Below are 25,408 nucleotides of genomic sequence, written 5' to 3' on the forward strand. Positions count from 1 at the left end.
TGGGCAAAGAAGTGGCAGATGGAATACAGTGTCGGGAAGTGTATGGTCATGCACTTTGGTAGAAGAAATGAAAGTGTTGACTATTTTCCAAATGGAGAGAAAACTGAGGTGCAAAGGGACTTGGGAGACCTTGTGCAGGATTTCCTAAAGGTTAACCTGCAAGTTGAGTCTGTGGTGTGGAAGGCAATATGCAACGCCAATTTCAAGAGGACTAGAATATAAAAGCAAGGATGTAATGTTGACACTTTATAAAGCACTGCTGATGCCTCACTTGGAGCAGTTTTGGGCCCGTAATGTTTTAGGAAAGACGTGCTGAAACTGAAGAGGGTTCAAAAGAGGTTCACGAAAATGCTTCCAGGTTTGAACGGCTTGTCATATGAAGAGCGTTTGATGGCTCTGGGCCTGTATTCACTAGAATTTAGAAGAATGAGGGGTGATCTTATTGAAACCTATCAAATGGTGAAAGGCTTTGAAGGTGTGGATGTGGAGAGGATGCTTCCTATGGTGGGAGAGTCCAATACCAGAGCACACATCCTCAGAATAGAGGGGCATCCTTTTATAATGCAGATGAAGTAGAATTTCTTTAGCCAGAGAGTGGTGAAACTATGGAATTCTTTGCCACAGGCCAAGTCTGAATGTATATTTAAGGCAGAGGTTGATAGATTCTTGACTGGTCAGGGCATGAAGGGATGCGGAGCAGAAGGCAGGAGATTGAGGCTGAGAGGAAAAATGAATCAGCCATGATGAAATGTTGGAGCAGACTTGATGGGCCAAATGGCCTAATTCTGCTCTTATATCTTATAGACTTACCTTGGCAGCACAGGAGTTAGCGTGATGTTTTACAACATCAGATCTCAGAAGATTGGGGTGCAGTTCCTGCTGTTGTCTATAAGGGGTTTGTACATTTTCCCCGTGACTGTGTGGGTTTCCTCTGGTGCTCTGGTTTCCCTCACATTCCAAACACACACAGGTAAGTAAGTTCACTGGTCACACAGGTGCTACTGGGCAGCGCAGATTCTTAGGGCTACAAGGGCCTGTTGCTGAGCTGTATCTCTCATTAACATAACATTTTAGAATTATCAGCAAAGGTTTTTGGGTAGATGCTACTGTTGTGTCTGTACTGGAGCAACTTATCTCGAGGCATGACTTGTTTTCAAGGGCAGGTCACAGAGCATTCAAATTGAACTCTGCTTGAAAGGGAATTTTTACTGATATGGTTACACTTGGTTAAGAAAAGGAACCAATCAGAATCTAACATTATGACTGTACATGGCTGCTTCAATAACCTTAATTGAAGTATCACATCTGAAAGCATATATAAGACTTTACTCCACTAACCTGGAGGGTAATCATGTTTTCCATCCACAATCCACTCCAGTAGAGCTTCAATTAAATCCAAGTTGATCTTATCGAGATCCATGCTAGCCAGAGTCTTTAATACAGATTTACTAACATCTAAAAAAAAGTCTTAATTACCAACACAGCAAAAATTTCTTGAATATTGTCATAATTCCTGCTTAATTTAAAGGTCCATCCCTTTTTTTTCTTCTGCATATAAATCCCTTACTTCTAGCTTCTTTCAATTAAGATTTACGGTATCTGATGTGTAAACATATAATAGCCCAGGTAGCAGGCAATATACCTTCTTTTTATAAGTACAGCTCTGTGGAGATAAAAGTTCTGATTAACTTTTCTATCTATTGTAAGATTGGCTTGGAGTTGGGGAATGGGAGGGTGGGGTGGTAACTATATATGATCCTACCATGGGCGCTTTTCTTTAACTGTTGTGAACTGTACATTTGATAAGTTTGTTTTGTAATGTATAAACTTCTTTTTATTGTTTTTTTCATTGTAGAAACTAATAAAAAATAAAAAAAACAACACAGCTTATCATCAAATTCATCAGGATATTATCACCTTCTGCCTTGCAGTTTACGTACATTAAGTGTATATGAACTGGACAAATCAAGAACGTACATTTTCTCCTGCTCTTTTCAAAATATTGCCTTGACAGTTTCAGGATAACTGAATGTCCTCCTTGGCTTTCATTTCTCTTGTACTCTCCACAAAGCTGCTATGGCAAAAGCATCAGGAGCAGTTAATTTAGGATACTGATTAATTTTTTTGTGTTTAACCTCAAGCACATCAGTCCATATCCAGATCATGGGGTTTTAACAGCCAGCAAATCAAAATGCCAGGCTAGCTCCTTTAAAAGAATTCACAAGCTAAATGGCCGTCTACTGTTTTACATGATCCAATGTCACCACAAATCAGAACTCACAGCACCTTTAACGTAGGTACACTTCCCCAGGTTCTTATTATAGGTAAAATAAAACGTTGAGTCAAAGCAGGAGATAAGAGGGTAGAGAGATGTGTTTTTAAGAAAGTAGAGCAGAAGATGGTGATAAAGGCATAAAGGTTTAGCAAGGATATTTGTAGCTTGGAGACTGGAGAGTGAAGAGGAAGGAGAGCAAGCCAGAGATAGATGGCGAGTTTAGCAAATTGGAGTTGTACGGGTGAAGAGGAACGGAGATCACCAATGACCTAAAAAAACTGGTGAAGAATTTGGAGCTTGAGCTCCTAAGGCACTGAAAGCTAACACACAAGCATCAACTGGTAATGGGTGAGCACGTTTCATGCAGAATAGGAAACAGATATCAGATCTGATAGGCTGAAGTTTAAAGAGGATGTAAAAAGCAATGACAGAAGTTCCAGTAATGGATAGTCTGAGGACAAATAGAACAGAAAGTGGAGAGAAAGAGCTGAACATCAACAGATAAATCGCACTACACGAAATGGAAGTTCACCATGAAAGTGCCCAAACTAACTTGACTGAGGATGCCAATTAGAAAAAGATGTAGATTATTATTTTTAAAATCTGGCTAGATTTGAACTTAAAATTATATGTTTAGTGGGGTTAATCACTATGTTTCTTGTTTCAATTCCACACAAGGATAAAATACGCACTTTCCAGAAGCCAGAAGCCTACCTTTGTATCGAACCATCAGTTGATTAACATTCAGCTGCTGGTCAGGTATGCTGTCTTTGACTGCTGGTTGATCCTGTAGTCGCAGAGACTTTAGCTGCTCCTCAAAGACTGGCACTGGATTCAAGTTATTTTTACCTTTAGCCACCCAAGACTCATCATATTGGTTCAGCTTTGCAGGTCTTGCATAAGGGCTTCTATCTTCTAAAACATACCTAGAATTAGCATAGCGGTCGTTACATCAGAAGCAAAGAATCTTTTATCCAAATCTTACAAATTTGTTTTGCCATTTTGGTGAACACACCTTACTTTTTGAAAGGCTACACTGTAATGATAGGGGTACCTGAGAGTTCTGGCAAATTAAGATTCTCAAGATCATTGTAGTATTTTCTACAGAAGTAAAAACACAGCAGACAATATCATTGTCATAATCCTTGAAGCATAAATACGACTTTTAAAATGTAATTGTAGGGTTAAATGCAAGAAACAAGGAGCCCAATAAAAAGATTCTGGTTAGACGAGAGCAAGTGCAAATAAACACATTGTTAGACAAATGTAAAGGAAAGAAGAAAGAAATAGCAAACAGCAGACAAATGGGAGAATTGTAATAACCTGCAGCAGTTGTATGGATGACCAACTGAGAGGAGAGAGTTAAATTTGATTCCTCCTTGGTACATGCTAAAATGTGCAACACAAAATGGAAGTTTGTAAGACAAAATGGTTTTAGCTTAGGATGTGGGAATGTTTTAAGGTATTAGTCCACATCAATATTTTGAGAACTTAGGGCAAGTAGATAATGGTGAAAAACGTGTTTGTCTAGAAAAGTACAGGATCAAATGTAATTTTCCGAAAGGGTATAAAACAGCGCTATTTCTTAGTGCAAGGAGGAATCTTTCCAGAACTGGGTAGAGACTTCTGTAAAGAGTTGGCCATAAAGGTGAGGACATTGAGAGGGGGTGTTGGAGAAAATTGTGTGGAGTTGCTTAGTGATTGATTGATACATATTATTTTGTCTCTTTTACTACTTTATTGATCATTCTCTTTCTTCCTAAATTTTATTCTTTACATAACTCTGTGCAGTACTTCCTTTGCTTCCACTTACCTTTTGCTGCTCAATCACAAAAGAACAAGGAAAGGGACTTTAAATATTTTCATTGCACCAGCTGAAAGATGTGGGTTGGAAGGTTGAAGCTAAACTGATTTAATGTGTTTGTTCATGGGATGAAAGTGTCACCATCAATGCCGGCATTTGTAGTATATCCCTAACCACTCCAAATGGGTGACAGGTTTCCTTGCCTTACGAGCATTAGTGAACCAACTGACCTTTGACAAATGGTATTCTCATAATCTCTGATTTATTTAATTATTTGAGCTTGAGTTTCCCCTGCTGCTATGGTGGGATTCAAACTTAAGTCTGTAGATCAAGGGTACCAAATTCTGACTGCTAGTGCAGAAGCTTACCAATATACCCACTATACTTATTTGAGTCCAATTTCCCATTATAAATATGTACAATTGACACTCTCTTCTCCTATCAGATAGGTAGGAAAGGTAAAGGGCTTGAGAAGGAATCTGATAGGAGATGAGAGTGGACCCTGGGAGAGAGGGAAGGAGGAGGGGCACCAGCTGGGCGTGAAAGAAGATGAGAAGAAAAGATGTGAGGAATAGGAGGAGGAAGGGGGATGGGTAAAAATTATTAGAAGCTGGAGAAGTTGATGTTCGTGCCATCAGGTTGGAGGCTACCCAGCTGAGAGTGACCTCATTTTGGCAGTAGAGGAGGCCATGGACCAACATGTTGGAATGGGAATGGGGATTGGAATTAAAATGGTTGCCCATCGGAAATCATGATGTCAACATGATATGTCTACTTTATGTGGAAACTCAAAACTGAGAGATTTTAAAAGGAATGCATAAAATAACTGGACGTGGAATAGACCACCCGGTCTTTCAAGCTTCGGACACTGTTCATCAATATCATAGCTCCTTATCCTGAGACAGGTTCTCCAGATCAAGACTCGACAGATCCCTCCTGAATTTACCCTGTCCAAAACTAAATCTCGTATCCTAGAGAGATCACCTTTCTCTCTTCTGAACTGTAGGGATCACAAAGCACATCTGCTCAATCTCTCCTCCTACCCATCTGTTGTAGAAAAAGATCACAAATTAGCAAGACTGGTCCTTGGCTGTGGGAAAACAATATCAATATTTAATGTATAGGAACTCGGGTTCAATTCCTGCTGCTGTCTGCCCGTGACTACATGGGTTTTCTCCCACATTTCAAAGATGTACCAGTTAGTAAGTTAATTGGTCACATGGGCATAATTGGGTGGCACGGGACTGTTGGGCCTGAAAGGCTTGTTACTGTGTTATATTGCTAAATAAATAAATATTATACATTGCTATTATGTTTCACTCAACAAAATCCTTTGACCTCACCAGTAGAGGCAGATTGTGGAGCATCCCCCTCCATTTTGAGTGGTATTAGGAACTTGCTTCCATCAAGAAGCCATGTGATCCCTTATTTCCATCCATCCTCTCTTCTCCCCCTTTTCAGCTGATCTCCTGGCCTCCAATCCTACTGCTCCTCACCCCAACCAACTACATCAGTCACTAAGAGTTTGCAATCCCTCCTCCTCCCCACAGAGGTGTGTGCCCAACCTACAATCCTCATTATCCCACAGAACTTCCCGGGTCTCCATGCAAGAAATCGGTCAGATTTACTGCAGCTGTTCAGTGATCTTCAACTTAGTCATCATTTTGCTTCAGAAACTCTACAGAATTCAGTTCAGGATTTCAGCTCTGAGGGAATGAAACAATTCTGGCACCCACTGGTAACACCAACCACTCGAAGGTCAGGTGTTGCATTGTTTCATGCAGAATAAAACTTCCTTCTATTCTGCCCCAACAATGGGGGTCACATGAAACAAAACAAGAACTGGCATTGTCTGGTAGGACTAAATGGTCTTTTCATCGCTGTAAATTTCACACAGATATAAACAAGTTTACAGTTTTGTTATGGAGTGAACAAGGGAAATCACCCCCTTTCCTAGAAAACTTTCTCCAGTTGCACAGCAAATACTGTTCACTGTCACTGGGATATTTTCATGAAGCTGCCAATTTGATTTAGATTTCCACTCAACTTCATCTGGTGTAAGTCTCTGATGTCTGTGCGTTATCCCACACCACAAACTATTTCTCTACGATGGCTAACACAATGCCTTCACATCTGTTCGAGAGGCAGCTGTGACTATTTTGGTTTCTCTGTTAGAAAGTTGTGATTAGACAGTTTTCTTTACAAGAGGGACTTGCAACCAACTATTCCTGTACATGCAGCTGAAATCTGGGAATGGAGTAGAAGATGGTGCCTAATTGACGAAGCAGTGGGAAACTGGTTAAGTGTAATCTACTTAGCATGCAGCAAAGGTGGAGCTTTTGATAAGATAGTAAATTTGAGCTCATCCACCTTCTTAACTGTCACATGTACGTCAAAATATCAAAACATACAGTGATAAGTGTTGTTTTGCATCAATGACCAACAGAGCCCAGGGATTGTGCTGGGGGAAGCCCACAAGTGTTACCACACTTCCGGTACCAACACAGCATGCCCACAGTTCACTAATCTTAAACATACATCCTTGGAATGTGGGAGGAAACCAGAACACGTGGAGGAAATCCATGTGTTCATGGAGAGAATGCACAAACTCCTTACAGACAGCAACAGCAATTGAACTCTGATTGGTGATTGCTGGCACTGTATAGCGATTATGTTAACTGCTACACTAGCACGCTGTCTGAAAGCAAATCCCATGGCATAACAGGAAAAGAGTTCAAGGCGTGTTCCAGGTTCAGCGTAATCAGCTGCTCAAGGGAGAGTTAGGAGACTTCGACCAGAAGTTTCCAGAAGGCCTGAAAGAGTAGGTAGTAAAGTGCGTGGAAGGAACACAAAGGAGTAGGCATGGACAGCTAAAGGCACTGCAACCACTCCCTTTCATCCCTTTACTCTGGCCTGTCCATTCTCACTCCTCATGTAGGGGTTTGACCCACAGATGCTGCACAACCTGCTGAGTTCCTCCAGCACATCACCTCTTCACTAGATGATTACTCATTTGTGAATTCAAGAAGCAGGAATGAACGACAAAGTACTGAAGAGATAAATAATGCTTCATAATCATTTGAAATGGTCTGATAAATACAATCGTCTTACCTTGTCCGCACAAGCACATCTTCCAAGAAATATTGATCCACTGGGAAAGTATGTTCTAGAACAGCAAAATCCAGGTTTCAATTGTCACAGCATTTTTACCTCCTCAATATTAAGGTAATAAGCATAAACTGCAAAAATATTTTACATATTTTTTGATAATAGGCTGATACCTACAGATGTAAAGAGCAATAAGCACTAACAAATAATCCTGGGAAAGGTGAGTCACTGGGACTTTTATCTGCAACATTTTTCACATTTCAACATGGATTCTGCCTTCAGACTTGACCTTCTGTTTGGAGGCAAGTGCCTTCTACTGGTAACATTAGGTTCTCTCCATACTCAGCAAAAAAAATTTCAAACAATTTGAATCCAATTCCTCTGCAGATCTATTTTTGTACGTCGCACAGATGGTGCAAAGTTTGCCCCACCCAGTTCACACTGATGTTCTTCATTGGCAGTATTCCTAACCTCAAGGTTGCTGATTCCCATTCTCACGTCACCTTCAGCTACAAATCTAGGTCCTGAGAACGGTGAACAGTACGGCACAGGAAAAGGCCCTTCAGCCCACATTGTGCCAAACTAATTTCATTAGTAATCAAATACTCAACTGAGCTAACCCCTTCTGCCTGCATAATCTTTCCATTTCTTGCATTATTCGTGCACCTATAAGAGCCTCTTGAACACCTCTATTGTGTTTGCCTCCACCACTACCCCAAGCAGCACTATCCAGGTACCCACCAACCTCTGTGCCTTGCCTTGCCCATTTCCTTTGAACTTGCTCATTCTCATCTTAAATATATTACACATTTTGACTCTGAGAAAACCATACTGGCTACTCTATCTGTGCCTCTCAGAATCCTCTATCAGATCTCCCCTCAGCTGCACCCTAGAGTTCATCCAACCTCTCCTTATAGCACATAATCCAGCCAGTATCCTGGTAAACCTCTTCTGTACCCTCTCCAAAGTCTCCACATCCTTCCTATATTGGGATGACCAGAACTGAATGCAATACTCCAGGCGCAACCCAGCTGGAATTTTATAAAGCTGCAACATAACTTCCTGACTCAAACTTAATACCTCATCTAATAAAGGCAAGCATGCCATATGCCTTCTTTACCACCACTTTCAGGGAACAATGAACTTGGACCCCGAGATCCCTTTGCTCATCAACACTGTGTAGGTTCTTTGCCATTAACAGTGTAATGCCTTTCTTACACTTGATCTCCAAAGATGCAACACTTCGCATCTGGTCAAGTTGTCACATCTGGTCCACCTGCCATTTCTCCATCCATGTCTACAACTGATTTATATCCCATTGCATCATTTGGAAAGTCTTCTATATTGTCTACAATATCATCAACCTTTATAGTGTCTACCAACCTACTAACCTACCCATCTACGTTTTCATCCAGGTCATTTATATCCATCACAAACAGCAGAGGTTCCAGTCCCGATCCTGGGGAACACAGGGGTCCATACTGGGCGCCATGGTAGTGTAGCTGTTAGCGCGACACTATTACAGCTCGGGGTGTTGGAGCTTGGAGTTCAATTCCAACATTATCTGTAAGGAGTCTGTACGTCCTCACTGTGGAATGCATGGGTTTTCTATGGGTCTTCTGGTTTACCCCACGGTCCAAAGACATCTTGGTTGGCAGATTAATTGGCCAAGGAAAATTGTCCCATGATTAGGCTAGGGTTAAATAAGAGATTGCTGGGCAGTGAAGGGCCTATTCTACACTGTATCTCTAAATAAATAAACACCACGAGTCAGAGACCTCCAGCCAGAATGACCCATTGACCTCTGCCCTCCAACTTCCATGAGCAAGTCAATTGTGAACGCAAATGGCCAGTTCACCGTGGATCTCATGCATCTTGGTATTCTCTCATGAAGAACCTTCTTAAATGCCTTACTAAAATCCATATAGACAATATCCACAGCTCTATTTTCATCATGTCTTTAAAATCGCAATCAAGTCAAAAAGATGCAACTTGCCCTGCACCAAGCCATGCTGACTGTCCCTATCTTGGCCATGGTTTTCCAATTGCTCATAAATCCTATCCCTAACAATCCTCTCCAGTAACTTCCCCAACACTGTCGTGAGACTCACCAATTTGGTTTCTAGGATTATTCCTGTTTCCCTTCTTGAAAAAAAGGAACAACATTTGCTATTCATCAGTCCTCTCAAATCTCATCCATGGCTAAAGAGGACATGAAGATATTGGTCAAGGACCTAGCAATCTCATCTCTCGCCTCTCTCAATAATCTGGTGTATATCCCATGAGGTCCTGAGGACTTATCCATCTTAATGTTCTTTAAGGGACCCCACATTATCTCCCTTTATCTCACAATACTCTAGTAAATTAGCAGGCTCCACACTAACCTCCTATCCTCCACATTCTTCTCCTTCGTAAATATTGAACCTCATCTCACATTTAGGACTCTACCTACCTCCTCCACCTCCAAGCATATATGCTGATTTTTATTGTTGACTGGTCCTATCTGCTCCTTAGCTATCCTCTTGATGTATGTACAGAATGCCTTGGACTTGCCAAGGACTCTTAATTCCCTTCTTGAATCCTCCAGGCTTCTTCATAATCCTCAGTTTTGTTTGATCTTTAATCTTACATAGACTTTGTTCTTGACTAAATTCAACCCCTCTCTTAACAGCCAAGGTTCCCTGACCTTGCCACCCTTGTTCTCGCTTTTTACTGGAACATACCTGCTCTGTACTCTGTGCAGTTTGTCTTTAAATGTTCCAGATCTGGACTTGCACAAAAACAGATGTTCCCTATTAACTAGTTCCTGCCAAGTAATTTCGTGATTTGCCCTGCTCCAATTTCACTCTCCCAGGTTTATTCTTGTCCTTAATCTATAGTTTAAGGAGTTGTGATTGCTGTTCTTCACACCAGGTCCAGTACAGCCTCTTTTGTTGGACTGTCTACATATTGATTTAAGAAACCTTCCTGGATGCATCTGACACATCCTGCCCCATCTAAACCTCTTGCACTAAACCAGTCCCAGTCTCTATTAGGGAAGTTGAAGTTACTGACAACACTAACTCTGTTATTTTCACACTTTTCCCTAATCTACTTGAATATCATCTCCTCAATGTCCCCACAGCTATTGGAAAGGGGGGGGGGGGGGCAGGGGTCAACAGTACAATTTCATCAGTTATTTCTTATTTTTGAGCTCTACCCACATAGATTCAATGGATAAGCCCTCCATTATGTCCTCTCTGTGATATCATCCCTGATTAACGGCACAACTCCCTCAACTTTTATCTCCTCTATTTTTTTTAAAACATTGAAATCCTGGACCATCAAACACCCATTCCTCTCCTCCCTCACCAAGTCTCTGTTATGCACTGATCTTGAACGTGGTTCAAACACTCATTACAGCATTACAAAGCAGAAAGCCTTCTAACTAATAACATGAACTCTTAGATCCCCACAATAACACTACTAATAAATATTTCCTCAAGTTAAACAAATAACTCAAATATTGCATATTACATTGATGAGAAGCTCCTGCACCCTTCACTGATGGTCAGCTTTATAAAGCAACATGGGCTCAGTCCTACCTGGAATATGAAGACAGGGGCACATATTGAAGTACTCAGTGAACAGCTGTGCATTCAGTGTTGCACTCATCAAGATGACACGTAGGTCAGGTCGAGACAGTATCAAATCCTTCAGTACCAACAGCAAGAAATCACTGCCAACATATCAATGGAGATTTATTTATATTGTGTATACAAAAAGCAATAGCTAGCTTCAACAATGTTAGCACAGAAATGTATGTGTAATTGTCTCTCCACAGCCACAGAGATTCATCTGCTTGGCTCTGAACAGGTCCTGTAATACACTTCGGAAATTTACCCAGTGATATTTCAATCAGTTTACATTTACTTCAAAGACTACAGACAACAAAGCAGGCAATGAATTGTGACAGCATTACATTTGCCAATACATGGAAGCTTTTCGCATCACAAGTTCATGCTGTACTGTATTAGATCGATCAGCTGCATACAAGGAAGCTACAGGATCGTCCTCGGCTGATGAAGCCAATGTCCCAGAAGATGAAACAAAGAACGCTTCCTCAAGAGGAGTTTCGCAGCCCACTGCCCTTGACCTCAGCTAACAGGGAGGGAGAGGGAAAGAGAAAAGCTGCTCCCTGCGGCGGTCCACAAGGATGTACCAGCCACATGACCACTCAAACGGGATAGACATTTCATCAATTTTCTCCGTTTCCCTCACTTATTCCTTTCCTCTGTGGTCTACATGTATGGTAGGGAGGGATTTACCTTGGCCACCACCGACTCCTGCCACTTGCAGGGCACGAGTTACCATGCCTGTTTTAAATTCACTTCAATCTGTTGGGGACCATCCCCTGAAACTTACTTGGTTCTGTTCTTTAAATTTACTGTGCAACATCTTTTAAAGTTTTTTCTTCCTGCACAATCTTTTAATTTTTTTTTTCCCTTCCTGCATAATTTGCTCCCTCCCAACATCATGTTTCACCGCAGGTTCTTATTCCCAGCAGCTTCTCTTCACAAATCCTGTGGTTTGAAACTCTCTTGGTTGCCTTTCCTGAATTAGTGACTTTTCCACTTGATGGCACCCAGCACTACCACTGCTTTGAAAGTCACAGCAGAGTGGCCCCGGCTTTACAGAGAATTTTACATAGAATTACCTTTCCTCTGTTCTTTCGTGAACTTCATCTATGATAACATGGGACACGCCTTTAAGATCTGGATCTGATTCCAGGCGCCTGAGTAGCACTCCTGCAGTACAGTACAGCAACCTGGTCGAGGATGACTGGAAGTAAAATGCCAAATGTGACTATCCAAATTTTACATAAAACTCAACAGCACAGTACAGGTCCTTTGGCCCACAATGTCCACCAACCTCTTAGCCTACTCTAAGGTCAACCTAACCCTTCTCTCCTACGTAGCCCTCGCTTTTCTCTGTCATCCATGTGCCCATCTAAGTGTTTCTTGAACTCCCCTTATGTAGCTGCCTCTACCCCCACCCATATCAGGGCATTCCACACACTCAGCACTCTGTAAAACAGACTTTCCTCTGACATTCCCCTCCCCCCACACATTTTGCTCCAATCACCGTAAAATTATGCTCCCTTGTATTAGCCATTCAGCCTTGGGGTTGGGTCTCCAGCTATCTACTTGCTCATTTGAGATCAGTGAAACACTAGCAGATTCATATGCAAAGGTTGTAATTCATTGTAATTATTCACTGAGGGCAACTCTAACATTTCTAGACCAATAAGTTGTTTTATAGAGAGACCAATAAAAACTGAATTCAATCTGCCCGCTCCGAATTGAAAAGGAAATTACTGAAAATATAGGCAAAATGGAGTAAATTTAAATATATACAAATACACAATAAAAAATGCTAAAGAGAATTTAGGAGTGGATAGAGATTTCTGGAGATGAAAACAAGTTTATTACGCAGATCAAAGGGAATCTCTGGAATCGTAATAGTGAGTGAACAACTACGTTTGTGTAAAGTCTTCCACAAACTCAGCATGTCAAAAAGCACTTTACAGTTAGTTGCCAAGTAAACGGTAATTCAAAGAACAGCAATAAAGTCACATATGGCAATGGAGATAATGCAGAATGCAACGCAAGTTGAAACGTTTAAATAAATGCTTTCCAAAAGCTTTTGAGTAGCAATGATATCAGCTTGTTTTTATAAAAACCTTCACTGCAAACAGGTTTTAAGTATTATTGAGACTCATGAAAAAGTAAAACAACTGCTATAGTAGCTTTAACTGTACAGGGGATAAAACATAGCCAAGACCGATGCAACACCCAGTGGCCACTTCATTAGGTACAGGAGGTCTTCTGCTGCAGCCCATCCACTTCAAGGTTCAATGTGTTCTGTATTCAGAGATGCTTTTCTCACACCACTGTTGTAATTCATGATTATTTGATTTACTCCTGCATTCCCGTCAGCTTAAACCACTCCAGCTATTCTCATCTGACATCTATCACTAACGTGGTGTTTTCACACAGAGAATGTTTCTTAGTTCAGCGCACTATTCTCTGTAAACTCTAGACTGTTGTGCATGAAAATCCCAGGAAAGCAGCAGTTTCTGAGACACTCAAACCACCCTGTCTGGCACCAACAATCATTCCTTGGCTAAGGCCACTTTCCTCCCCATTCTGATCTTTGATTTTTCTTTCTTTCTTTTTCAATCTTTTTATTAAGTTTTAAACATGTATACATAGCAGTCATAATTGTACAGAGTGGGTGGGATTACATTATTGGTAATTAACACATGTTGATATAAGCTATATCAATATAGTTGACCTCCCAAGCTCTTAATATAAGCATGATATAAAGAAATAAAAAGAAAAAAAACAAATTGAAAAATCAAAAACAAGGTAAACTAAACAAAACTAAACAAAGCTGGGCTGATCTTTGATCTGAGCACCCACTGAACCTCTTGACTATGTCTACACACTTTTGTGCATTGAGTTGCATAAACTGGCCGATCAGATATTTACATTAACAAGGAGACGTATATCGGTACCTAATAAAGTGGCCACTGAGTGTATATTGGTTCAACATCAACTAGTAAAAATAATGGTATAATAAAACAATATATATTGCAATAGTGAAGCAACTAATTAATGTTCAATTTTCTACAAACTTCTATTAAAGATACATCTGACGTTCAAGGTGTCAGCAAAATCTTGCTTGGCCCTGAAGGAAGTATCAATGATTTAAGAATTTACTAACCTGAAACATTACTGAAAGCATAATGAACTTGGCATTTAACACTCCTCTCTTATTTAAGGGACCAGAACAGTACATAACTAATCGGGGGTTGGGGAAGGATGCCTGACATCACATGAAGTCACAGTTTAAATGGGGACAGAAATAATAGAGAAGACATTTAAAATCCTAGGAAACGGAGAATGGATTAGCTAAATCATTTTTCTAGACAGCCCAAGATTGAAGAAGTGCTGACGACAAACTTTTGACCAGCTTTCATTTTGGTGGTTATATGAAGTGCTGAGCAAAGGTAATAATACTTTTAGGAAGTGATTGTTCAGTAAAAGAGAAATTAGCAAAATGTTATCAATGCCTTGAAGGAAGAGTGTATTTATTAATACTATTTTCAAAGGTCAAAGTACATGCCACCATATGCTACACTATGGTTAACTTACAGTAGAAGAAAAGCAATAGAATCAATAAAAAACTACACACAAAGACAGACAAGCAACCAATGAGCACAAGACAAACTGAGCAAGTACAGATCAGTAAACAAATAATACTGAGAACAGGAATTGTAGAGTCTTTGAAAGTGAGTCCATAGATCGTTCAAAACTGTAATGCATCAACTAGCTAGTTGCTTGACCACAGATAGACCCACAGAGCAACAGCACTTGATCTGGAGAAATCATAATCCCTAGTGTCACCATATCAAATAAACCAGTAAAACGCTGCTTATTAGATCTTCATCCTGTGTTTTTAAATATTACTTATTTGGTAAACACAGACCAACCTTCACACTTTCAAGTCTAATCTGGTATCCTACGCTTTCTCCCAGTCTCTCAGCCCGTTCTTTAGCTACACGCTCAGCCACAGAGATAGCCGAGATCCTCCGAGGTTGAGTACAGATGACGTTTGCAACTTCTCCCGGAAAACCATTGAGGGTGTCATCCAAGATAAACTGAGGAATTTGGGTTGTCTTTCCACACCTGCGGGATTTTAGAGAAAAGAAAATACTGCTTTCCATACCTGTCACACATTATGTGGATAAACATGTACAACCCCACCCAGTACACGCATGAACATTTGAATAAAGATTTAAGATTGGAATCATTTGCAACTTGACATTTCAAACTAACAGAAAGTGAAAAAATAATGATAAGAATTCTAGTACAGCATTTAAATTTAGTTGCTGGTCAATGTTAGCTGCAAGTACTTCCCCATTGTTTCAGTGATTTAAAGTGAGCCTTCAGGATTGCAGTTATTGGCACAAGTTGAAGCCCAAAACAAAATAAATACAGTGAGCCAAAACTGTGTTATGAATATTTGATAGAGATGACATTATCTGATTTTTTTTATTTAAAAATTCCATTGAAATCATCTTGCCCTGTAGTTAATGACATCCACTGAGGATACAAGAGATACTTGTAAGAGATACAAGAGATACCAAAAATAATCGACGTCCACTATCTCAGCATCAACAAGGCTAGCATTTGCTGCGTACACTTAGCTTCCCGTTGAGAAGGCAGTCTCCATCACTGCAGATGGACTGGTGAAGGTGCTCTCGTGTTGCTGCTAGGTAAAAGGCACTGAAATACTGGTCCAGCAGTCACAGAGAGGTAATATGGATGTGATTTTGGAAATCATATGTTCCCGTGACTCAATCCCCCTCTCCTTTTTGGTAAGCAATGGAAGGGGAAGTTTTGAAGCAGCTTTGGAAACTGCTGCAAAGTATCATGTGGCTGTACAAATGATGTGAGGAATGTGAACTTTTCTGATGGTGGGTGGGCAAGTCATCAATCAAGTGAACTGCTTCACAATGAATGGCACCCAATTGACAGCCACACCCAACCTGGTTAGTAGAATATACTCCATCTCGCTACAAGTAATCAAGTTATGTTCATGTTCTTCCAATGCAGCCCAATTTAATTAGGTTTAAGATAATGGACATTACTCCTGCAACACTACAACAACTCACTACTGTCTGGTGGCTCACTTACTTAAATGTCTAAAAAGGTGTGAACTTGGCAATATTACAATTTAGCATCAGATCCAACATCTGCTAAACTTACCCTGTCATTCCACTCACCACCAGTACCTGTGCCTTACTCAGTGTATCCAAGATCCGGTCTTTTGCATCAAAGGCTGGGAGTTTCTTCCTCTCTTGCAACATTGACAGGTAGCGTTTGGAAGACTGTAAAAATTAGGGCATGATTTTACCTCCAACAATACATCTCAAAGATGATACATGAAAACACACAGATGCTTTGACACACATGTAGACCATTAACCTAACAATCCTTTCAAGAGGACTAGAGTATCAAAGCAAGGATATAACGCTACGGCTTTATAAAGCATTGGTCAGACTGCACTTGGAGTATTGTGAGCAGTTTTGGGCCCCTATTTAAGAAAGGATGTGCCCCTATTGTAGAAAGTCCAGAGGTTTGTGAGAATTATCTCAGAATGAAAGGGTTAAGGTACAAAGAGAGTTTGATGACCCTGAGCCCGTACTCGCGGGCGTTTAGAAGAATGAAGGGAGGAATCTTACTGAAACCTATTGGATATTGAAAGACCTAGATAGAGTGGGTGTCGAAGAAAACATAATAAGTACAGTATACGTAAACTGCAAACTCCTAATGAAGTATAGTTTCTGTCTTGCCTTCTTTATAACTACATCAATATGTTGGTACCAGGTTAGATCCTCAGAGATCTTGACACCCAGGAACTTGAAGCTGCTCACTCTCTCCACTTCTGATCCCTTTATGAGGATTGATAAGCATTCCTTCATCTTACCCTTCCTGAAGCCAGCTCTTTCATCTTTCTGACATTGAGTGCCAGGTTGTTGCTGTGACATCACTCCACTAGTTGGCATATCTAGGACCAGAGTGCACAGCCTTCAGAATAGAAGGATATCCTTTTAGAACAGAGATGTGGGGACATTTCTTGAGCTCGAGGGCAGTAGTGAGGTAGAAGTCCGTGTTGCCAGTGTACATATATAACCTTATGTTGTGATTTTGGATGAGATCGCAGAGGACCAAGAACAAAATAGGGAGGGGGAAATGAGGCTAAATCCTTAGGGAACTCCAGAAATAAGCAGATGTAGAGAGTGATGCTTAAAATTATAAAAAGAGTAGAAGCAGGCAGTTTAGTAATCAAATAAATGAAATTTCTGTGCAGGATTTGGAGTAAAAGACTGGTGTAATAACCATGTAGAATTATAGAATTGGAGCTCACCTCCAGGTTTATTGTTGAGGCAGAAAATAAGTCAAAACTCAGGACCTGTGTGACCAGTTGGATGAAGTAATTGAATTAAAAGGGTATGAGAATAGGACAGGTAGAAGTATTGACTGGCTTAGACAACAAGACCATAAGATATGGGAGCCGAACTAAGCCATTTGGGCCCATTGAGTCTACTCCACCATTCCATCTTGGCAGATGTATTATCTCTCTCAATCCCATTCTCCTGCCTTCTCCCCATAACCTTTGACGCCCTTACAAACCAAGAACCTATCAACTTCCGGTTTAAATATACCCAATGATTTGGCCTCCACAGCCATCTGTGGCAATGAATACCACAGATTCATTGCCACTCAAGAATCAGATCTGAAAGTTCACAAATCTACCTCGGCCCTGTGAGCAAAAAACATTCTGCTTCTACAAGAGGGAAATATAAACTCCATATTATACACTTTAGAATAGTCAGAGAGAACTACAAAAAATGTATCTAAAGGCAATTTCTTTATTGGAGGAGAGATAACCTCAATGGGATGAAAGAGAGCCTGGCTAGGGTAAAATGGACCCAAAATTTAAGATGTGAAACAAACAGAAATACAGGCGTCCATTAGAGAGATGTTTTAGAGAGATACATGACTGGTACATCCCCATTTGGGCAGTACAGTGATGCAACCACAGAGCTTCCATCCTGACCTTGCTGCTGTCTGTGTGGAGTTTGCATGTCCTCCCTTTAATTGTGTGTGAATTCTGTGGGCTCTTCCACATCCCAAAAGCAGGCAGGTTGGAAGGTTAAATGTCCTCTGCAAATAGCCCTAATTTGTAGACGAGTGGTAAATTCCAGGGGGAATAGAGGAGAAATGAGGAGAATAGCAAGGGTTTCATTGCAGGATTAGCGCAAATGGATGCTTGATGGAACCAGTCTGGTCTCAATGGGCTGGAGAATCCATTTTCATGCTATATGACTCTAACATTATGACTGTGACGAGAGGTTAGCAGTAAAAAAAAAAGTAAAACAAGCTACAAAGATCAAAACATCCACAAAGGGATACTGATAGATGAAATGAGTACTCAAGATAGAAGCAGAAATATTAATATCCAGGGAGCTCCGGATGACATTGTCCAACAATGTCAGTAATACTTGGGAGAAATTTTTATCATTTAAGAGAAGTTTGGATAAGTATGTGGATGGGAGGGGTATTGGGGGCTACAGTCTGGGTGAAGGTCGATGGGACTAGGCAAAATAGTTTGGCATGGATTAGATGGGCCATAGGGCCTGTTTCTGTGCTGTAATGTTCTATGACTCTAATCAGAAAACAGTCACATGCAGGTACAGAAAGGAATTAGAAAAAGCAGATGTGAAAGGGATTTAAGTTCAAGATTGAAGGAATCTTACTGTAATTGTGCAGAACACTGAAGAGACCATATGTGGATGAATGTAGTTTAGCTCTCATTGCTTAAGGAAGAGTGTATTTGCCTTGAAGAAGAGCAACAAACATACTTTGGTCTCACACGAATTTAGGGGAGGGAGATTATTGATCAATGATCAGGTTTATTAACAAATTTCACAACACATTCTGGTGATAATAAACCTGATTCTGATTCTGAAGAGGGAATGGGTAGACGAAGCCTAAATTGACAAGGGTTTATAAGAAAGGCCCCATGAAAATTTTCTTCAAGGGTTCAAGATTCAAGATTGTTTAATGTTATTTCCAGTACACATGTGTAAAAGAGAACAAAATAATTGTTATTCCAGATCTGGTGTAGCGCAAAAAAACACAATAAGATAAAGAACACAACAATTTAAAAACATAATAACTACAAATACATAAGATAGCTTATTTACATAGATTGATTGTACATCCATAAAGTGACACCAGGCACAAGAGTGTCTATACACAAGATGATTCTGACGGGAAATAATAAAGTAGTGGTGGTGGGGGCTGTGGAGAGGTGGATTAGTAGATGGAGGTGTTGATCAGCCTTACTGTCTGAGGAAAGTAACTGTTGTAGAAACTAGTGGTCTTGGTGTGGAGGCTACACAGCCCTGTCCCTGATGGAAGTGGGACACACAGTCCATGAACAGGTTGGGTGGAATCCTTTATGACATTGCTGGCCTTTTACTGGCACCCTTCGGTGTATGTGTCCTTGATGATGGGCGCACAATGCTCGGTGATGCATTGTGCAGTTTTGACTACCTGTTGTAGAGCCATCCTTTCCGCCACAGTGCAATTTCTATACCACGCAGTGATGCAGTTTGTTAGGATGCTCTCTACTGCGTGTCTGTAGAAGAACGAGAGCATAGATGTGCATAGCCCAGCTCTCTTCAGCCTTCCCAGAAAGCAGAGGCATTGGTAAACTTTAATGATTATGAAGGATGTGTTGTGTGAGACGTGCAATCCCAAGAGTTTGAAACCACTTGTAGTTTCCACTGTTGTGCTGCCGATATAAATGACAGTGTGAATGGCATAACTTCCCTGATGTTAATAACGATCTCCTGTGTCTTGTTGACATTGAAGAAGAGGTTATTTGCCTGGCATCAGGCCTTGTGCTCTTCCACCTCCTCTCTGTAGGCCGTCTCATTATTGTTGGTATTGAGCCCAATGTGAATCCATTGGCAAACTTGACAATGTGATTACTCAGCTGCTTGGCCGTGCAGTTGTGTGTGAGCAGAATGTACAGCAATGGGCTCAGCACACAGCCTGCGGGGAGGGGGGCATCCATGTTGAGGATGATGGGGAGGAAGGAGCGGTTGTTCATCCTGACTGTACGAGCTCTGCTGGTTAGGAAGTCCAACACCCAGATGCACACTGGCCTACTTAGGCAGAGGAGTAGGAGTTTGTTCACCAAGGTTTGTGGGACAGAGGTGTTGAATGCTGAGCTGAAAACCAGAAACAACATTCTGACATAAGTTAAGGTGGTCCAAGGAAGATCTCACTGGTGTGGTAGCTAGAAGTGAGCTTCATTGTCTTTGAATCAGGAGGAGTGGGTGTGGGGAAACTCTCAATCCTAGAGTACTACTATTGCTCAAATGTTGAGCATATTGAAGACAGATGAACAGATTTTAGATCATGAAAGCATTTTGGAATAGACAAATCAGCATCTCGAGTTCAGAGTAAAAACAAACACCTAAAAAAGTGCTTCTAATTCTTATATTCTTGAAGAACAGACTTCAGATAGACAGAACGTGCTTTCTACAACCAAAATTACCAAATGATCAGTGCTTAAAATGCTGAAGAAAAAGCAAGCTGTCATGCATTAAACACACCCTTTAGAATAAGATGGAGAACATCTGAAGTTACCTGCTTGTCTTTAAATTGTTTACAGAGCTTTTGGTTTTCTTTGTATATATTTTCCACTTTCCAGGTAAACTTTTTCAACTGCCTCTTCTTCAGATGTGCATAACTCTCTGTTTCTACAACCACAGCTGCAGTTTCAACCTCCTCCTCCAAGGTGTCATCTTCATCCTCTTTCCTGGGACTGCATTTCTCTGCAATTGCAAAACATTAGCTTAACTGGAAAGACAACAGTGTCAAAATACAATAGGCATAATAAGAATAAGAATCAGCTTTAGATCCACTTACACCTTCCATTTTGATGTTTAAAGTCAAATCCCACTGCAGGGGTTTGCACAAGCATGCCCAGTTTGATACCCAGGAAGACTTACTGGAGACCTCACTCATTGGTGAGACCCATTGTCATTGAGGGACTGCTTCACTGAGCACCTCCGCTCCATCCCCAAAAGCAGAACTTCCCAGTGACTCAACATTTTAATTCTGATTTCCATTCCTGAACAGACATGGCCTCCTCTTGTGCCACAATGAGGCCACCCTCAGGATGGAGCAGCAACATCTTATAATCCATCTAGGTAGTCTCCAACCTGAAGGCTTGAATAGTGATTTCTTCTGGTAAAAAAAATTCCCTCTCCCTCTTCTTCTATTTCCGACTCTGACCTCTTACCTCTTCTCAGTTGCCTATCACCTCCCCCTGGTGCCCCTCTTCTTTCCCTTTCTCCTATGGTCCACTCTTCTCTCTTATCAGATTCCTTCCTCTCCAGCCCTTTACCTTTCCCACCAACCTGGCTTCACCTATCACCTTCTATCTATCTTCCCTCCCCTCCTCCCCCCTTTTTATTCTGGTGTCTTCCCCAGTCCTTTCCAGTCCTGAGGTAGGGTCTTGGCCCAAAACGTCAACCATCTGTTCATTTCCATGGATGCTGCCTGACCTGCTGAGTTCCTCCAGCCTTTTGAGAGTGCTGCTTTGGATTTGCAGAATCTGCAGAACTTCTTGTATTTATCTTATTGGAGGCTTTATGTTTTGAAAGCAACTTTCTTAAATTGAGGCTCTGTCAATTATAGACAGACACAAAAGATCTCTTGGGAGTATTCATCAATTTTGCCTCCTTCAATATCAAAGGAAGTGAATGCAGACTTGAAAACAGGTCCTTTAGCCTGTGGAATCCACGCCTGCCATCAACCATCATTTAAACTAATGTTTTTGTTATTTTCCACACCTTGCCATCAATTCTCCAAATGAACTGCTCATCCACACACCAGGGGAAATTTACAGTGGCTAATTATCCCAGCAACCTGCGTGCTTTGGGATGTGGCAGAAAACCAGAGCACCCAAGGGAAAACCCACACCGTCACCAGGACAAAGTGCCAACTCCACACAGACAGCATCCGAGGTCAGGGTTGCACCAGTGCAGCCAGGTGCGGGACTGCGAATCAGCCGGCCGTACCACCCCACGTCAAGTGGCCATCTGTTAAGGAGGGGGAGGCACAATGAGATTGCAGTTGCTGCAATAACACAGCAATCAGCTGGAGGAACCCAGAGGGCCAGGCAGCATCCGTGGGGGGAAAGGAATTGCCAGTGTTTCGGGTTAAGGCACTCCATCAGGACCCTGCTTATATTAAGGAGCAGCTAATTCAAATTTCAGAAAAGTTAAATCTGTAGAATAACCTGGATACAACTGTGGCGACCTTTATAAAACCATTTTTAATGTGGTATACAGAGTGCTTGCTTGTGCTTCCTAACTTACAATATTGAGTGCTAGTTTTAAAAAAATCTCTCCCGTTATGGTTCCACATTAAACACGAGGGGACATAGTTTTAAGGTGCTTGGAAGTAGGTACAAGAGGGATGTCAGGGGTAAGTTTTTCCACACAGAGTGTGGTGGGTGTGTGGAATGCATTGTTGGCGGTGGTGGTGGAAGCAGATAAAATAGGGTCTTTTAAGAGCCTCTTAGCTCAGAATGGAGCTCAGAAAAAATAGAGGGTTATGTGGTAGGGAAATTCTAGACAGTTTCTAGAGTAGGTTACATTGTGGGCTGAAGGGCCTGTAATGTGCTGTAGATTTTCTGTGTTTCTATGTTCTAAACTCATGTCCTGGAATTCTGCCACACACAAAAAAAAACATCAGCCACGTCACCTCAGTAAGAACCAGATTCAACAGTTAACTCCTGCAAAATACAGCTCGGCTTCTGCAAGTGTAACTGAGCTCTACACAAAATCAAGCTTTCAAAGAGGATTACAGTAAATCACAAAGATGGTCCATTTACAGAGTACCTGTTAGCTGATGACCAAGAAGATGGCTGGCAGGCATTCTGTGATCTTGTTCACCGTTAGTCTGTTTGGTCAAAATAGAAAGTGTAACAGGAGCCATGCTGTATTTATGGGAGGTTTCAAGGAGCAGTTCACTCATTTTGGTTTCATCTTCCAGGCACATTATCAAAGTGTGGACGACTGGCTCATTTGTTTCCGATGCTAACAAGGCTTCTCCATAGAGATACTCGGCTATATGCAAACGGCAAGCTTGCGGAAGATTGTCATTGATGGTAGAAAAGCCTAAAAGTGGAGCCTGGTATGGATATTTATTGCAAGGTGGAAAACGGATTTCAAGTGTGTACAGAATTGAACTGATGTCGCAACGCAAATGACTGTCCTCTTTCCTTTCTTCCTTCCCAAGAGGCTCATGCCTGAACTTGCACCTCGATCCAAAGCAACATCTACCCTTGAGGTAATGTTGACAAATGCCTTTCACCGCCTTCAATTCCGATTCTTCAGTCTTGCACATTTTCGATTTAATAAGCTTCTGCGACAGAAACTTGAGTGGCAATTCAATGGTCCAAACTCTGTTCTGAATCTTTTCAGAGAATTTGCCTTCGTATATGGAACGGAGAGCAAGAGCCTCTTCTTGTCTCCGCTCCACACACTCTTCTAAGCTGACGTTATTTGATATGGGAGAGACCTCGATCTTACTTCCAAACTTTTCCTTGAAGCACTGGAGTAACAGATATTCCACAGATAATCCCACATCCCCGTCAAACATTCTGAGCGCTGACATACAATGCTCTGTGTGAAATCCATATCTGAAGCAGAAATAATCTGTTATTTTTGTATAAATTAAAAATTCTCCAACTGAATTCATTGCAATATATAAATCTCTCAACCGTGTAATACAAGAAAACCTAAAACTAAGTGCACAATACTACATAACTTTAAAATCAATTAAGTAAAACTAGTCACAATGTCGACATATTTGCAGTAGATCCAAACTTTGCAGCGTTTAATTTTTAATGTGTTTTTGGACAGAATAAAGTGACTGACGAAACAATAGAGTAAAGGTGGCTGGAAAAGTGCAGGATAAACTTTCATGTGGGCCTTCACACTCTTTGAATGGACGTGGTAAATAACAGAGTAAGCCACCATTTCGACACAAAAGGTAAAACTTCTTATTGTACTCTACAATTAGAAATAAACAGGATATGTCCAAAATGAATAAAGTGGACCATATTTTGGGACTTTGGCCAAACTTGGGGCAAGACATTGCCTTTGAGCTGGCCTCAGTCCCAAAGCATTGTGCGGTGCAATAATCAATCTACTTTGACACTTCTACCAGGAAGAGAATAACTATAAGAAAAGCAAGCAAAACAGGATAAGTAACCAAGAATTGGACAGTGATACAGATTTTCATTTTGAAGTCAACATTAAACAAATGATTTTATATAACCATGTAAATAGAACAGCACAGCACGGGACCTGTGGCCCACAATGTTGTGCCAACCTTTTAACCTACTCTAAGATCAATCTAACCTTATTTCCTTCATACACAGCCTTCCATTTTTCTCCCCACCTAAGACTCTATTAAATATCCCTAATATTTCTGTCTCTGCCTCTGGCAGCACGTTCCATGTGCCCACTAATCTGTGTAAAAAAAAAACTTACCTCTGAGATTTCCCCTACACTTTCCTTCAATCACCTTATAAGTATATCCCCTCATATTAGCCATTTTCACCCTCGAGGGGGGGTAGGGAGGTCAGAGTCTGGACTTCCACTCTAGCTCTGCCTAAATCATTTTGTACACCTCTCATACTCCTGTTTAAACAGAAAAGCCCTAGCTACTCGACCTAACCTCTTAAGACATGCTCTCTAATCCAGTCAGTATCTTAGTAAATCTTATCTGCAACCTCAGTAAAGTTTCCACATCTTTCCCATAATGAGCTGACAGGAACGGAGCGCAGTATTCCAGACGTGGTCACAAACGCTGGCCTACTTGGGGAATTGAGTTCAAGAGCCACGGGGTAATGTTGCAGCCCTATAAAACCCTGGTTTTATGGCTCAGACAGTGGAGAGGCAGGTCCTGATCATTTATGTAGAATCTGAAGCACAAGAACAGGTTATTTGCAGTCCTGACGAAGGATTTTCACCAAAATGTCGACTGTTTATTCTTTTCCACAGATGCTGCCTATGCTGAGTTCCTCCTGCATTTGGAGGTCTGGATTTCAAGCTCAAATTGATAGTTTGTTGTCATCAGAGTGTACATATATACAACCAAGTAAAACAATATTCCTCTGGACTACAGAGCACCCACAAAACATCACATAAAACAGAATATTACTATGAATAACTTTTTAAAAAAATCAAAAATGCATGTAGTTCACAGCACAGATAAACAGTAAACAGTACAGAGCTCAATGACCCAGTGACAAGACCTTGGTGATGAGAAGGGTATTCATTAGTCTCACAGCCTGAGAGAAGAAGCTGTTACCCAGTCTGGCAGTCCTAGTCCTCATACTCCTGTACCTCCTTCCTGATGGTAGTGGGTCAGAGGTTGTGGGATTGGTGGTAGGGATCCTCAATAATGCTTCTGGCCCTATGTCTACAACGCTCCCGGTGATGATCACAAGTAGGTGAGAGGGAGACCCTGGTGATCCTCTCGGTAGTTTTTACCATCCTCAGTAGGGTC

General features: G+C 41.1%; 1 protein-coding gene across 2 annotated transcripts in view; it reads right to left on the bottom strand.

Annotated features, from left to right (window-relative positions):
* Nucleotides 1-25,408, bottom strand: part of dhx57 (DEAH (Asp-Glu-Ala-Asp/His) box polypeptide 57) — a 91,551-nt gene that overhangs the window by 45,007 nt on the left and 21,136 nt on the right. For both annotated transcript variants that reach the window (XM_073051519.1, XM_073051517.1), the window contains 9 exons: nucleotides 22,729-23,531; nucleotides 20,465-20,652; nucleotides 16,004-16,125; nucleotides 14,725-14,920; nucleotides 11,884-12,008; nucleotides 10,772-10,905; nucleotides 7,191-7,245; nucleotides 2,990-3,201; nucleotides 1,339-1,455 (listed from right to left, as the gene is read on the bottom strand). In XM_073051519.1, coding sequence (XP_072907620.1) covers nucleotides 1,339-1,455; nucleotides 2,990-3,201; nucleotides 7,191-7,245; nucleotides 10,772-10,905; nucleotides 11,884-12,008; nucleotides 14,725-14,920; nucleotides 16,004-16,125; nucleotides 20,465-20,652; nucleotides 22,729-23,531 — 1,952 coding nt within the window. The remainder of the gene's footprint in view (nucleotides 1-1,338; nucleotides 1,456-2,989; nucleotides 3,202-7,190; nucleotides 7,246-10,771; nucleotides 10,906-11,883; nucleotides 12,009-14,724; nucleotides 14,921-16,003; nucleotides 16,126-20,464; nucleotides 20,653-22,728; nucleotides 23,532-25,408) is intronic.

This window comes from Hemitrygon akajei, chromosome 7, assembly GCF_048418815.1.
Source record: "Hemitrygon akajei chromosome 7, sHemAka1.3, whole genome shotgun sequence".
In the NCBI taxonomy this organism is placed as follows: Eukaryota; Metazoa; Chordata; class Chondrichthyes; order Myliobatiformes; family Dasyatidae; genus Hemitrygon; species Hemitrygon akajei.